The sequence below is a fragment of the Mixophyes fleayi genome, chromosome 7, assembly GCF_038048845.1.
Source record: "Mixophyes fleayi isolate aMixFle1 chromosome 7, aMixFle1.hap1, whole genome shotgun sequence".
NCBI lineage: Eukaryota > Metazoa > Chordata > Amphibia > Anura > Limnodynastidae > Mixophyes > Mixophyes fleayi.
The window spans coordinates 7700869-7716601 of NC_134408.1; the positions used below are offsets into that span (position 1 = coordinate 7700869).

The 15733-nt window shown below is 40.5% G+C and overlaps 1 protein-coding gene across 1 annotated transcript in view; it reads right to left on the minus strand.

Annotated features, from left to right (window-relative positions):
* Positions 1 to 1385: 1385 nt before the first annotated feature.
* STX1B (syntaxin 1B) overlaps positions 1386 to 15733 on the minus strand; it is a 51614-nt gene continuing 37266 nt past the window's right edge. Inside the window, exons 5-10 of the mRNA XM_075178878.1 lie at positions 15267 to 15340; positions 14912 to 15020; positions 14662 to 14735; positions 13673 to 13810; positions 13472 to 13582; positions 1386 to 8850 (exon numbers count right to left, since the gene is read on the minus strand). Coding sequence (XP_075034979.1) covers positions 8770 to 8850; positions 13472 to 13582; positions 13673 to 13810; positions 14662 to 14735; positions 14912 to 15020; positions 15267 to 15340 — 587 coding nt within the window. The 3' untranslated portion in view covers positions 1386 to 8769. The remainder of the gene's footprint in view (positions 8851 to 13471; positions 13583 to 13672; positions 13811 to 14661; positions 14736 to 14911; positions 15021 to 15266; positions 15341 to 15733) is intronic.

The following is a 15733-nucleotide window of genomic DNA, read 5'->3' on the forward strand; positions in this document are numbered from 1 at the left end:
GGAGACAGCAGGAAGCCACAGACTGAGAGTTGTATAGTGGAAGGAGCGAGATTAATGGTGTGAGGGGAATTGAGGTGTGAAACATCAATAGGAAATCTCATACATATAACTTGTTATATTTCTGTCTCTATCGATCCCCAAAGATATTCCGTCTAGTTTTGTATAAACACTAGTTATTAAATGTATATTATTCAGCTCACTACTACACAGTGGCTCTACATAGTAAGCTGTGCTATTATACTTTTATTATCTAAGTGCTACAAATACAAGAAGAAAATATTTTTTTATGAGAAACCTTAATTCCCCTTTGGTCATTTATATGCTGGTCAGTTTGCAGTGCATGGGGGTCTGATGAGGTCATAATCTATGACAAAATGCGTTGGGGCCTATCACAGCCAAATACTGTTACCTAGCAAAGCCCTTTGACATCACGGAATTCCCCCGACCTCACATCTGAGCCGTGGCCAGTGAGCTGTGAACCAACAACGCTTCACGTGGGGTTGGAAGTTTTTGTTCCCGAGAGGACATTGAAAGATACCTTTTGAGGAACCATTGTCTATACGCAAATGTGTGATTATGTATTTTTAATTAATAAATTTTACTTAGCTATACTTTACTATAACCTATCACTATTACGTAATTTCATTATTAACCTGAGTTTACCTATCCCTAACCCTATTTGCGCCTAATCCTATTTTTCATCCACAATCACATGATGTAGTGAGCAGAGGGGCTTTGGAACATCCCTCTCAGCTCTGCGATATCCTCCTTCTTCCCCCTCTGCATCACATGACATGCTGAGAGACTGCAAGCTTGTGTCTGTGTAAAAGATTGACTGTGCCTGGCAGCCGTTTTTGTTTTCTGTTCATAGAGATTTTGAAAAGGACATAACGATTTGTAGAAATACAGTTAAGAACAATGATGCCTACTTAAAAGTCACTTAACTTTCTATTTAAAGAAACAAAATTTTATATGTGGGATTGCTGCTTTAAATAGAGCTCTTTATAAGCACAATGGACAACTTGCAGTATACTGATTTTTCCTGAAACGAATATTAAAAAGGACCAAGCAGGTCCTAAAACAGGTAATGGGAGGTAGTTCCCGGGGGATACACCCCATTTGAAATTTGTCAGGGGCATTATTGAGAATGTGTGGTCCAAAAGTAGCAAACCCCTGTAACTAACAGCCCATGGAACAATCGTTGTGATACTTTTAATGATTTACGTAGTATACCATAATAGCACATAAGGATTTTCATTTAAAAGACAGGACAAATCCTGCATATCTGAATGAGCTCACCTTTTCCGAGTACTCACTATTGATAAATAGTATTTCTGCTTGAAGGTGTAACTTAATGTATTGAATGGTAATTACAAAGTATAGTATTTAAAAGGAAACCATCAACAAAATGTATTTATTATGAAAGGACATAAAACAGGGCTGACTCACACTAGACAGATGAAAGGTAATTGCTGATTGGAAAACTTTACAGGATGATTTATCAAAAGTGAAAACGCATTTTCATCAGAGATGGGATCTTTAATAAATATTGCCCGATATAAGAAGCCCTGCTATAGCTGGCTGTAATCCCTGCCACCAGTAAGGCTTCCATGAGGAAGCCTATCTTAAATAAGTGTCTCTGGGTGAATAAAGCATTTTTTTCCCAATGTTTAAAGGTTTTACAAAAAAATATTTTTTTAAATAGTTTTAGATTATTATTTATTTATTTTTTTGGGGAGTTTTGGCTTTCAATCCAACTACAGAAGTGTAAGTTAACCATTGCTGCTATATTCTTGAATTGCGGCAATAAGTGAAGTTTCTTTTGTAAAAATTGAAATATAAAATAAAGTAAAAATAAAAATCAGCCTCATCACCACTAAAGATGCATTTGATAAAGTCTGCAGAAATATCTGTATTTTATAGTCTTATTACACTAAGTGAATTAAAGTGATTTTACTTTTGAGCTACATTTTTTTTTCTTAATTTTTGTTCGATTAACTCATATTTACAAAAAAAGTAATTTTATTAGTTTATACAGTAACCTTAACATGCTAACAAATGTTTCTTAAAGTTTGTTTTTTATATTTATATATATCTATTTTTTTTTTTTTAAAAAATGTACTTTCTTTTCCATTCATTTTTTAAAAACAAAATCATTTAGTATAATATGTGTTGTTTTTTTTAGCTAAAAAAAATACTTTGTTAACAACTGTACTCTCCACTTTCATTATGGATTATGCTTTTTGGCACATTAATTATTAGCCTGCTTACCTCTCTGTCTATACAACACAGGTGCGTTTGTTTAAGGCGCTATGAAGTATTCAGGTGCTATGTAAATAAATGTTAATAATAATATTAATATTAAGAATAAGAATAATTCGAAAAAATACTTTTCATGTGTTAATTGAAGCTAAGATGGTTTTGCTTCAACAACATATATTTTCTCTGGGATTGCCTTAAAAGTGACTTTAAAAGTGTTTAATGCGTTTTTCTAACAGCCAATTAAACGCGCTAGGTGCAGATAGACCAAAACTAAGGTGAGCAAACGGACTTGTACACAAAGTTTTTGAATAGCATTCGCTTTAGGTCAATTTCCACATTGCTTTCAGCGTTCACTACATTCTTAGTCATTTCTAAAGAAAAACTCCCATTGGCTTAAAGTCTTGTTTGCTAAACCAATTTTCAGTCGTGGTTCATCAATTCACTAAGAACTAGCGACATTACTGCTCCTCACCGATGGGGTCTGGTTCTAGTGAATTTCTTCTGTTTAATAAAAGTCTGCACTTCAATCTTTCTGTAAAATTGTCTAACGGAAATACATTCACAAACTTCCATGTGGAGATACCGTTAACCACAGAGTAATAATCAGATTTGTTTTAACCAGATTTGAGAATTTATCTGTAGTATATAAAGTGTACCAAAATAACAACAGAGGCTTGTCGTATAATTATATAACATGCTGCAAACTAGATCAAAATAAACCAACGACCACTATGTCAAGTGTTGTAACACAGTAAATTTCATGGATGAACTGAATTTCATCTTTCACAGAATATTCAAAAGATATATATTGAAGATAGCTTCCCTTTAAAAGAACCTCGGAAGGTTTGACAAAGGCGAGAATTTCTCAGTGACAGGACTAATACACATTTCTCCAAAATTTAGGGAAGTCCTCTGTGGTGGCGGTGGTCCGCATCCTGAAGATCCTAATGTATTTTTAATATCATGTTGCAAATATCAGAATTGTACCACCGTCCAGAACAGACGATCAGCCATTAGCTTGGATAACTCTTGAGCATGTCAAGTTGGCCACAGGCGTGCAAATCTTGTCAGTAAATTTAGTAACTTTCAAATGATTTGGCCAAAAATGATAGTGTGTTTGTGATCTCCTAAGCTATCACTATGATTGATCAAAATCCAATGTAACATGATATAAATCATAATACGATCATTAAAGGACAGAAAATCCGATGGATTGATGATTCTCTTCAAGGCGTGTGTGACTAAAGCTGGGTACACACTAGTTTTTTCACCAGATTATTCAACCCGATATCGCATTAGTGTGTACACTCCGACGATGAACGTGCTTTGGAACGATAATTATCGTTCCAAAGCACATCGTATTGTTTCATTTGAAAAATGGATTAAAAAAAGGTGGAATGATGTTGTTCCAATTCTGCAGTGTAGGCAGATCTCCATATAGTTTACAGAGTCCCGATCTTTTCATGGTTATGACAGAAGAAGAGCACAGATCTGAGGGTGTACACATGAATCGGCATGCTGATCAGGACTTTCTGTCGTTGGCAAAATCATTAATGATATTGCATCGGAGAAAGTTTCTGTAGTGTGTACTCAGCCTAAGTTGTCTAACCACTGGGAAATAGTAATGCCTCGATTAAATTTTGCATCAATGGACATGGCCTAAACCAAGCAATCCCCTCACGTACGTGGACAAATGAAAGCGTATGTCTGATTTGTGTTACCTGCAACTTAAAGCCCTATTGGGCTGCAATCACCTCCCTCCCAGACAAAAGACATCAGGTTGAATACACACACAAAGAGACACGACTGTTTACTTCACAAAAACACATTAGGGTGAGGGTTTTTTTAACGTTATGTTTCTTATTATTTTTTTTTTCAGCAGCACAATAAAAAAACACAAAGAAACAACAAACAAAAACAAATAAAGACGACACACTCTTTTTGTAACCGAGAATTCAGATATTTTTTTTTCTTCTCTTTTTTTTTTTTTTCACGGTTTCTGCTGTAATTTTTTTCACATTTTTGTAACATGCAAGCAGTTTTTTTCCAGAATTTTTTTCATTTTTTGATATTTTTCAACCTTAAAACAACTTTTTTTTTTTTTTTTTGCAATTCACATTTTTTTTTTCAACTGAGACTTTTTTTTTTAAACATCAAAAAATTGTTTCAGACGGGAGGGAGGGAGGGAGTAAGAGAGAAGAGGGAGCGGGAGAAATCGACCCCTTCTCTGCTAGCGGAGGATGTGTAGCAGGCCCCTCTGGTTGGTAAAGGGTTAATGGAGGAGAGGAACAGGAGGTTGTCACACGTCACAGGTCGTCTTCACCAGGGAATAATTGCCATTTTAAATCCCCAAGACTAAGGAAGGGTGAGTTAAAATGGCTCAATCGTGTCTTAGTTGATGATGTCACTCTTTACAAAGTCAGCCATTTTCTCGAAGCCTTATGTTGACAGGAAATCAGTGGCGCCAGCACTTCCTAGGCATGGCCTTACAGTCAACAGGTTTTGGCCCCAATTTCAAAACATTTCCCAACATTCAATGCAACCTTTGGTATCTCGTATTTTTTTCAGGTCGACCTGGCCTGCCATTTTGTGGCAGAGCGATCTCCTCACGCAATTATCAAACTTCACTCCATAAAGTCTGTGTGACGTCAGACAAACGTAGGCAAGTCCGTCTTTAGTTCTTGGCTTGACTGGTTTGATGTTATTCCGTTTTTGACTGAGTAACTATCTCACATGACGGTCACACTTTTACTGCTTAATGTTTGTGTGACATCACACACACAAACCACACCCCTTTGCCTTTGCGCTACCATCGTCTCTCATGGTGACTCGCCAACTCCCTGCCTCTCGAACCCGCCCCCGGCTCTGCCGCTCCCTCTCTGCGTGAACCCTCCCTTAGACCTAGTTCTCCTTTCAGTTTATCCTCACGACCGGAGACGCTCATTAAAATTAAACAAACATGCAAATTTCAAGGCCGCTAACGGAGAAAACATTTACAGCAAATCCAAAGACGAAAAAAGCCAATTAGACACCCAGAAATCCAAGGGCACAACACACACAAAGGGACCAGAGACGCTCATACAATATGGCTGCTGCGGGCGGCCATTTTGAAACTTGCTTCCTACTGGACACTCTTGCGAACATGCTTCTGTGTTCTCATGACTCATATTAAATAAACATCACTTTATTCACTCTGTGCTCTCATATGATTAATGTAGACTAAAAAATGAACACTGTTGGGTGCAGAGCACCTGGTTAAAGACACTTTACTTGTTTAAAAAATAAAATAAAATAAAATAAGGCTTGTTAAGGAAAGGAGCAAGTTGGGTTGTTGTCTGCATATAGTCAAAACAGAAACTGAAATCCATATAACATACATGAGGGGACTTAAACTACTCATACTATTAGAAATCCCCTTTAAACATTCAAAAAAGTTCAGACAAATTATTGGACATATTCTTTACTCAGTAAATTTTTCATATCTTTACTGACTTAATAATGATTTCTGTGAGAATCAATATATATATATTTTTTAAAATTGTACTACATATATAGATATATTAAATATTAAAGCTGAAGGCAGGACAAACCACTTTTCACTGTGGTGTGTTTAAAAAAATCCAATGAAAACTGCATAGATACAGTGAAAGAACCCTCCTTCTGTCTACTGAGGAAGCCATTTTATTTTGTGATGTAAACAAACCACGGATGGCTACCCCCTGGCTGGTAAAGGAAAACAAAAAAGATATAACCTGATTATATCGGACACATCAATTTCTGAACACAACGATCTGATGTCTTCTGTTTATCGACAAATGCGCTTTGACAAAATTAGTTCAAAATGGCCGCCCCTTGGTTGAGTTCTTGGCCGGAGTTGTTCGTTCTTGCATGCACGCGAGGAACTGTTTGTCCTTTTCTCCTCTCCCCCGAGTAAAAGTGTTTTGTTATTTTTTTCAGGATAAAAGAGGCTTAAAATATCCACAGAGACAGCTCATATTCATGCAAAGGGCGACGGAGGAGACAAACAGACACAGCGGGGGAAGAGTATTGAGGGGCTGTGTGTGCTGCTGACATTTTTATTCTTGGTTTTTTTCTGCATAAAATTTCGTACCACTTTTGGCAGGGAATGAGAATGATATGTGACTAAGCCGTATGCTTTTCTCGTACTCTCCCTATACTGCACTGCACTCCTGTAGTACCCTCAGCTCCCCATTAGATGGCTCTGTAGTCATTCTAGTATAATCTATGTACACCTAACGCGGTATAGATACCAGCAGCTCTAGTCACACACCTATGCTGTATTTGTGCACACACAAGGTTCTGTGCGTCACACTTCAACGCAATTTGCATGGTAGCCCACAAAAAAAGAAAAATCAAAAAAAGGAAATTCTATACAACACTCAATGCCCTGGCCGGCGGCCCATAATCCTTTGCAACATCCTGATGATGTCACAAACAGAACAGTTGTGAGGTCAGACTACTTTATTGCTGTATGACAAGATGAACAAACATACTCACACTAACTGTTCTGCATTTGCTGTCTATAAGGGCCGGGTAGTAAAATGCGTTAGCGCAGGGCCAGCTGGAGTGGGACCCCACAGGGTCATGAGTTGGGCCGAGTGAGGCAGGAATTGGGACAAACTTTGGTTTATTAATATTTCTATTTGGCTGAAAATAAAAGAGAAATGTGGATAAATATAAGGTATGACCACTATTTCAAAAATAAGTTTTGATGGCGGAGTGTGCAAAATGGACGACAACTACTTGCATATACACGGTCAGAGAATTCTGAAATTCAGTATGAAGTTTCATACAATTTAAAGGAAAACATACCCCAAATACAAGTTTTTATAGAAAATAGCCTTTTGTATCATTTTTAAATATTGCGTTTTTCCCTTGCCTTCAGATTTAAATATATTTTACATAGTCTTGAATAATTTATTCCACAGCAGTTAATCAGTGTGCCCTTTCTGTTGTGCTCTCTGTAAGTTTCCAGGAAGTTAGAAGTGCAATGGAAAATTACTTTCCCCCCCCCAGCACACATCATTGCATCCATCATTAAGTATTGAAACTAAGCTACGTGTATTTGTTGATCTAAAATACTCTTTTATGTACGAGGGACCTCAATTATAGGTTTAGTAAGATCAGGCCAGATAACTGGACAGTAAGGGTTTACAGGAAGTGAGTACACAAGGGGACAGAGTATATGAAACTTTACGAGGAGATGCAGGGAGAATATATTAGTTTATAAGGGGGTTATAGGGTAATATGGTATGATAGTAGGACTATAGGGTGGAGACCTCATAAGGAGATTCCTATGAAGCATTAGGGATTATATTATACAACCCTGGATTGCTGTACATGAGGCAACGAGAAGGGCAATATCATGGAATTGTAATAGGATATAGTTTATGGTTATACAAAGCAATAGAATGAGCGTTTCATAAGGCAATAGAGGAAGTTATTGGGATTCACAGTCGGTGATAAAAGAAAGGAACGGGGGGAGATTTGATATGAGAAGGCAAAGCGACATGAGATTGTTAAACTAAACTTTGGCAAAAAGAAACACTCATAAAAAAACAGTATCCGAAGAGGTGGAAATGAACGGATGAAGGGCGAGCAGCAGACTCCTTCCTCAGAGGGAGGAGGAACGAAATGACGTGATGCTTCCCCTGCCTATTGCTACGTCTGCAGAATACACAACACACAGTATCACAGAGTGGAGCCACGCTGTGTAACGTCAGCATGCTTTTCACGTAGCATCCGGTCTATCTCCGCCAGCGACTGAGAACTAGAGGGCCGCTGGCTTCCCAAGACGGATACCCAACTGGCTCACATGCCGCCACCCCCCCCCTTCCCCCACAAACACACTCTCATCACCACCTGACCGATAAAACGGAAGAGGTTCGAGCGGAGGCGCACACACAAGACTTTGGGCAGAAACAAACACACTCAGCCACCAGTCAAAAAAAAGGACAATGTAAAGCGTCAGCCCGAACCCTTTGCCAACGCCACATGTCCGGGGGTCCCCATGGAACACGTCCAGCAACGTCAAATACAATTTGGGGTTTTTTTCAAACCTTGACAGACGAAATAATAAATAATAATAATAGTGATTAAAAAAACAAAACAAAACAGGAAACAGACACAGAGGAAAAAAAAAGAAATAAAACAAACAAATATTTGGGAATTTTTGGGCCCTTTTCGCCCCCAGCTCCTGTGGGTGACAAGTGAAGATTTGGCTTTAGGTTGACGTCAGTTAACACTGTTGAGGGGAAAATTATCTACCTAATATGCTCCCCACAAACTCAAATTAGCTGATGGTAACCTAACTCCTGAGTGAAACCCACAGAGGCGAAAATGGGCGGACGCACTCACAGCTTCCTGATCTGTGCGTAAATCCCAATACTTGTCATGTACATAATATTGTATCTCTTTTTTTTTCTTTTTGTAATTCACTATTTTCTTTATCTTTCCTTTTAATCTGCATTGTGCATTTGTTTTATTTCAGAATCCCAGTGTTCCCCCAATAGAGGAGGCCAGCACAACACCCAGCACCACACAACAGATTATAATCATAATCTTCTTCTACATACCCAACCGCCATCAGAAGTAGAGGAAGAAGACCGACGCCAAGGGGAGTGGGGGGAGGAAGGCGGATGAGGAAGAACCATACCAAAGAGGGAAGAAAGAAGCAGAGGGGGGCGGAAGAGAGGCAGAGAAGGAAGAGCAGCACAGAGGCGATAAGAGACAAAAAGAATAGTGAGGTAAAAGAAAGAAAAGTGATAGAGGAAAGAAGAGGCAGAGTAGAGTGGTAGAGAAAGGCAGTAGAAAGAGTGGAAAGAGGGGAAAAGAGGTGAAAGAGTGACATAGAGCAAGGACAAGAAAGAAAGCAGGGGGAGGGGAAAAGAAGATGGAGGGAGAAGAGTGTGATAGAGGATTGGCAATGGACAGATAGAGGTGGAGCAAGGAAAGTGACGGTTGAGGGGAAAGGAGAGAAGAAAGACACAGTGAAGGAGGAAGGAAAGACAGAAGAAGGTAGACATTGGTGAAGGGAAGAGAGAGACAATGGAGAAAAGAAGAATGAGATGGTAGAGGGGAAACATTGGTGGAGGAAAGAGACAATGGAGAAGAGAAGAATAACACGGTAGAGGGAAGACATTGGTGAAGTGAAAAAGAGACAGTGTAAAAGAGAAGAATGGGACAGTGTAGGGGTGTCATTGGTGGAGGAAAGAAGACAGTGGAGAAGAGAAGAACAAGGTGGTAGAAGAGGAAGACATTGGTGGATGAAAAAGATGGTGGAGAAGAGAAGAACGAGGTGGTAGTAGAGGGAGACATCGGTGGATAAAAAAGTCGGTGGAGAAGAGAAGAAGGAGGTGGTAGAAGAGGAAGACATTGGTTGAGGAAAAAGGCAGTGCAGAAGAGAAGAACGAGAAGGTAGAAAGGGGGGACATTGGTGGAGGAAAGAGACAGTGGAGAAGAGAAGACAGTAGAGGGGAGGCATTGGTGGAGTGAATAGGAGACAGTGGAAAAGAAAAGAATGAGACAGTAGAGGGGAGACATTGGTGGAGTGAAGAAGAGACAGTGGAAAAGAGAAGAATGGGACAGTAGAGGGGAGGCATTGGTGGAGTGAAGAATAGACAGTGGAAAAGAAAATAATGGGACAGTAGAGGGGAGACATTGGTGGAGTGGAGAAGAGACAATGGAAAAGAGAAGAATGGGACAGTAGAGGGGAGACATTGGTGGAGGAAAGAAATAGTGGAGGCAGAGTAGATGAGGGATTAGAGATGAAGAGTTACGAAGAAAGAGAGGAGAGAGAAAAAGAACTTGTCAGAGAGGTTACACAGGACAGTGAAGTAAAATTACATTTATATAACTAGACGTATTTATATATAGAGAGAGAGAGGGAAAGAGATAATCATATATGCAACTTAATGACTGGAAGGACAGAATGACATTGTGTAGATCTGTAACATATACATTATATCTATCAGTCCTCTAGTCTCTCTGTCTATGCTCTATCCCCAGGTGTACAAGTGTATGTGTGTCTGTCTCATGACCCTCTGGTTATGGGTGTAGCTAAACATTTGCTGACCTCTTACTTGTATAACACTCAGTCATTCTGTCTGTCCTGGATGTATATTGACATTTGTTGACCACTGTCCAGATTATATAATAGGATTTTTGTACTTACATTAAACCCTTTTCTCAAAATCTATTGGGGGACACTGGAGCCATGGGATTAGAGGTGCGTGTAGGAGCACTTTAAGACAAAACTTGAAGAAGTGTCAGCCTTTCCCTCTACATCCCTAGCAGGAACGAGATCAGAAGTTTTCTAAAAAAAAAGCCCCAGGAGCCTAGTAACAAGGAGATGACACAACAAAAAAGGATATTGTCCTCCAAGAGATGAAGAACGGCAAAAAAAGTATAACCCAATGGACTTAAGAGAAAATTATTCAACATGAGTACAAAAATCCTATTTCCTCGTACATACAGTGTGGGACAATGGAATCATGGGGGGTACTGAGTGCAAAACCTAGCGTCCAAAACTGGCATCCACAGACCAATAAACCTTAAATTTGTAGAACTTAGTGAATGTATGAGCAAAAGACAAGTTTACTGCCTGGCACAATTGTTCCACCGTGGTCCTATGCTGCCCCATCCAGGAGGCACTCACCGAACCTGATGGAATATGCCCTAACGTCTTCAGGAACAGGCATATATGTCTGACATATTCTACATGTAATTCATCTAGCAATGGACTGTTTTGTCGTAGGTCAGTCTCTTTTCTGAGCATCGTGAAAGGACGGGAAGGTTCTGTTTCTCTGAGAGTAGCAGTCTTATCCAAATAATCGTTGAAAGCTCTGGCTACATCCAGTATGAAAGAATCCTTTGAATTAGAAGATTGTTAAATCTCCTGATTTAGGTGAAACTTGGGACACCACTTTTGGTTGAAAGAAGCGCTTAGTACGCAACAGAGCCCTCTCGTGAGGAAAGGAGATTTACAAGAAAGAGTCTCAGATACTCTTCTAGCAGTAGAAAGAGCTATCAAAAACACAGTTATCCAAGTAAGAAATGTAATATCTACAGAAACCAAAGGTTTAAATGGTGCTTGTTGTAAGGCCCTAATAACAATATTAAGATCCCATGGCGTAAAGGAGTTAATGTATGGTGGTTGGAGGTAAGCCTTAATCCATTTTCCAGATGCTCCTGTGAAAACAAAAGCAATCTTGCTAACTTAAAGGAACTAATAGTCCATTCTCACTTCTCACATCAAGAGATGTAAATTTTCCAGACTCTATGGTAGTTCTTTGCGGAGGACAGTTTTCGAGCTCTTCTCATAGTCTCTACTACTCTGTCAAGGCTTCAACAGCCAACAGATGTAAGTTCTGATGACCTAGATCTCAGTAGGTATTTATTAAGCGGAAGGAAGGTCCTTTTGTCATCTAAAATCTCTGCATACCAAGATCTCCTGGGACAATCCGGAGCAGCCAGTATCGCATGGACTTTATCTCTTCTCAGTTTTTTAGAACCCTTGGTGGTATTGCTACCGAAGGGAAGTATAAATCAGACAGAAGTTCCACTGAAGCGACATTGTGTCTATTAGGGACGCTTTTGGGTTCCTTGTACTTGTACAATAACAATAATTTTGTGGTTCCACTGAGATGCCATCATGTCTACTTCCGTTTGACCCCACTTTTCGACTAGACGATGGAATACTTCTGGATGAAGGGACCATTCACGGGATGTAGAGCATTTCTGCTCTAAAAGTCTGCTTTCCAGTTCTCTACCCGGAATGTAGACTGCTGAGATTACCAGAATACTGATTTCTTTGACTTTCTTCATCGCCAGAGAGCTTTTGGTGCTTCCCTGGTAATTGATATATGCTACTGCTGATGCACTGTCAGATTTAATTTTCAAAGACTTTCTTTCGAGAGAAGGCTGAGCCCTGACCTGAGTGTTTAGGATTGCTCTTAGCTCCAGAACATTGATTGGGAGACATGATTACTTTTGTGACCACCTTCCTAGATGATGGTACTGCAAGTTCACTGCCCAATTCAGCCCTGAAAGATGAGCTGTCATAAGCAGTTACAAAAGCACCCAGCTCCTGTGGGGACTTTGAAAAAAACTGATCTCCTACTTACTAGGGGATATAGAGTGGTGGAAGCTGATACATGTTCTAGTTTTTCCTTAAGTGCACACACCTCTAATACCCATGGTTCCGGTGTCCCCCAATGGATGTATGACAACTAGACATTCGCTGAAATCTCTCCGGTACAACACTCAATCTGTCTGTCCAGGGTATATATAGACATTCTCCTCTGTATCACTCAGTCTGTCTATCCAGGGTATATATAGACATTCCCAGAGCTCCCTCCTGTGTATCACTCATTCTGTGTGTCCAGGGTATATACAGATATTCCCAGAGCTCCCTCCTATGTATCACTCATTCTGTCTGTCCAGGGTACATATAGACATTCCCAGAGCTCCCTCCTGTGTATCACTCAGTATGTCTGTCCAGGGTATATATAGACATTCCCAGAGCTTCTGCCTATATATCACTCATTCTGTCTGTCCAGGTTATATATAGACATTCACAGAGCTCCCTCCTATGTATCACTCATTCTGTCTGTCCAGGGTATATACAGACATTCCCAGAGCTCCCTCTTATGTATCACTCATTCTGTGTGTCCAGGGTATATATAGACATTCCCAGAGCTTCTGCCTATATATCACTCATTCTGTCTGTCCAGGGTATATACAGATATTCCCAGAGCTCCCTCCTATGTATCACTCATTCTGTCTGTCCAGGGTATATATAGACATTCACATAGCTCCCTCCTATGTATCACTCATTCTGTCTGTCAGGGTATACACAGATATTCCCAGAGCTCTCTCCTATGTATCACTCATTCTGTCTGTCCAGGGTATATATAGACATTCCCAGAGCTCCCTCTTGTGTATCACTCATTTTTTCTGTCTAGGGTATATATAGACATTTTCAAAGCTCCCTCCTATCTATCACGCAGTCTGTCAGTCCAGGGTGTATATAGACATTCTCCTATCTAGCACTCAGTCTGTCTGTCCGGTGTATATATAGACATTCCCAGAGCTCCCTCCTGTGTATCACTCATTCTGTGTGTCCAGGGTATATAGAGACATTCCCAGAGCTCCCTCCTGTGTATCACTCAGTTTGTCTGTCACTCACCCTCCTTGCTTTGCTCTGATATTTCACAGCTTTCTTGGTATCAGAGACTGCTCTCTCCACATAGTCCACAGAGTGCTCCACGTTGTACTCAATACGATCTATCATCTCACCCTGGAAGTGAAAAACAGGGAGAAGTCACATGGAGTCCACCATTTTGCCATAGGTCCAGCACTTAAGTCCCCGTGGGTCCTGCCCCCTCACCTGACTCTCCACGAGCATTGCCATGTCTACAAACATATCATGGAGCTCCCGGATACTTGTCTCCAGCTTGATGATCTCATTGTGTCGCGTTTCGATCTCGTTCAGAGCTTGTTTGGTCATCTGGGAGTCCATCTTGATCTGTAGGAGGCAGCAGAGATGTCAGCATTCGGCGTGGACCATATGTTGAGCTCTACGTGACTCTACATGTTGTTGTGTATGAGGGTAATCGTCCTTTTTGTGTTTCTCTGTACTGCTCATCTGACACTTTTTTTTATAACGCTCTTTGTTGTGTGGTCTGTCAGCCTCTACAAACTTACATCTTCTGCCCTCAAGGACACATCTCTGTGCTATCGCACCCCCTCCCCCACTACTATATCTCTCCGTGGTCTCAACTCTATCCCTGCAATCCATTAGCCTCAAACAATGAATGCAAATTATTCAGTTCGAGTTGAGCCCATAGTTAAATATGAAGCAAATATGTAAATGATACATGAATAAGATACAATATATAAATTATAAAAACAGTAAGGTAAAAAACTGAGCAGAATGCCATCCCTGCACCGTAAGTGGTCGGGACCATGTGGCTATCCAGGGACTAACGTGCCTATAAGAGAGCAAACGTTTTGTACAGGTTAATTGCCGATTCAGATTTTTTGGGCGATTTAAAATTCTGCATAAAGTCAACTTCATGTTATGGGTTCAAACTTAGGCCCCTCACATGAATGTTGTATCTGGCTCTTGCATTTAACAGAGTGGACAAACTTTGTTCTCCAGCTGCATTCTCAATGGATATTGAGTCAGCTCACAAAATGCCCATCCTGTGTGTATGTGTAAGGGACATATTCAGTCCCCTTGTGCCTCTGTGATTCATGTCGCTTTATTGGACAAAGAAGAGCGTCTGTCAGCGTCAGGCAATGAATGTGACTTTTTACGTGGGCAACTAAAAACAAAATCGCCCCATTTCCCCCCTCACCAGCCCCATTACACACGTCATCCGTGAAAATGGCCAGCTTCCCGCTCTCCAGCATGTCTTCCAGCTCTTCATTAGTCGTAGTTCTGCCAGCTGTCGGGAGGAATAAGATAAGTGTTTCCTATTACTGACCACCTGAGTGACCATAGACAAACTTACAGTTCTTCCAACCCCAAATGTATCTCAATCAATGACAGTCATCGTTCCCATCATGATGTTCTCCACACAAATTCAGTGTCCTCCCCATAAACTATCTCCAAGATACGTACTGATCTCCAGTTGTCTCTGGATACGATCCTTGCAGCGGTCTCTGTATTTAGACTGCGTAGCGTTGTATTCTGTCATCACCTCCACAAACTTACGGGACAGAGTGGAGTGCTGAAGAAGAAAGAGAAGAGCGTGAGAAACATCAGAGAGAAGAGGAGAGAGGACAGGGAGAATGATGAGAAGAGTTTGGAGAGAGAAGAAGAGCGGGAAGGAACTCTCGAAGATAAGATGAGCAGGGACCTGGCGTGGAAGAGACGGTGGATACAGTCAAAGAAGGGATGAAATGAGAGAAACCAAAACCGAAGGTTTTAGAAAAATTGGGAATAAAGAGGGTAACATTACAATACCATCTCTCACCTGTGTTTTCCGGATACGCAGGTCAGCCGAGGAGCGATTGAGTCCCTCCTCCTGCTCAATGCTCTGCTCAATAGCTGTGAAGGGAGTAGAGTAGTGAAGTCAATGACAGACACATCTTACTTTGATGTAGTATGACCTAAGATTCAAAATCTGATGATGTTTATGGTCAGATGCGCTTCCTTTATAAAATGCACCTAGATGGCTTAAAACCCGTAGTGTCCAGGATCCGATTATAGCCACCTCATTGTTTGCTTAAAAATGTAGCTATTTTGTTCAGCAAAAAATTCTCAGGGTACTTCTGGTAAACCTGGCCCATTCCCATATATGAGCACGCTGAGCCCCCTGAAGTTCATTAGAACATTTGCAACCCCAAAGTACGGAATCCGGCACATAGTACCAGATATCTCACATACTGCTTAGATCTCACTAATCCGCCAATGCCTGGCTGACTCTGCCCATCATAAGGA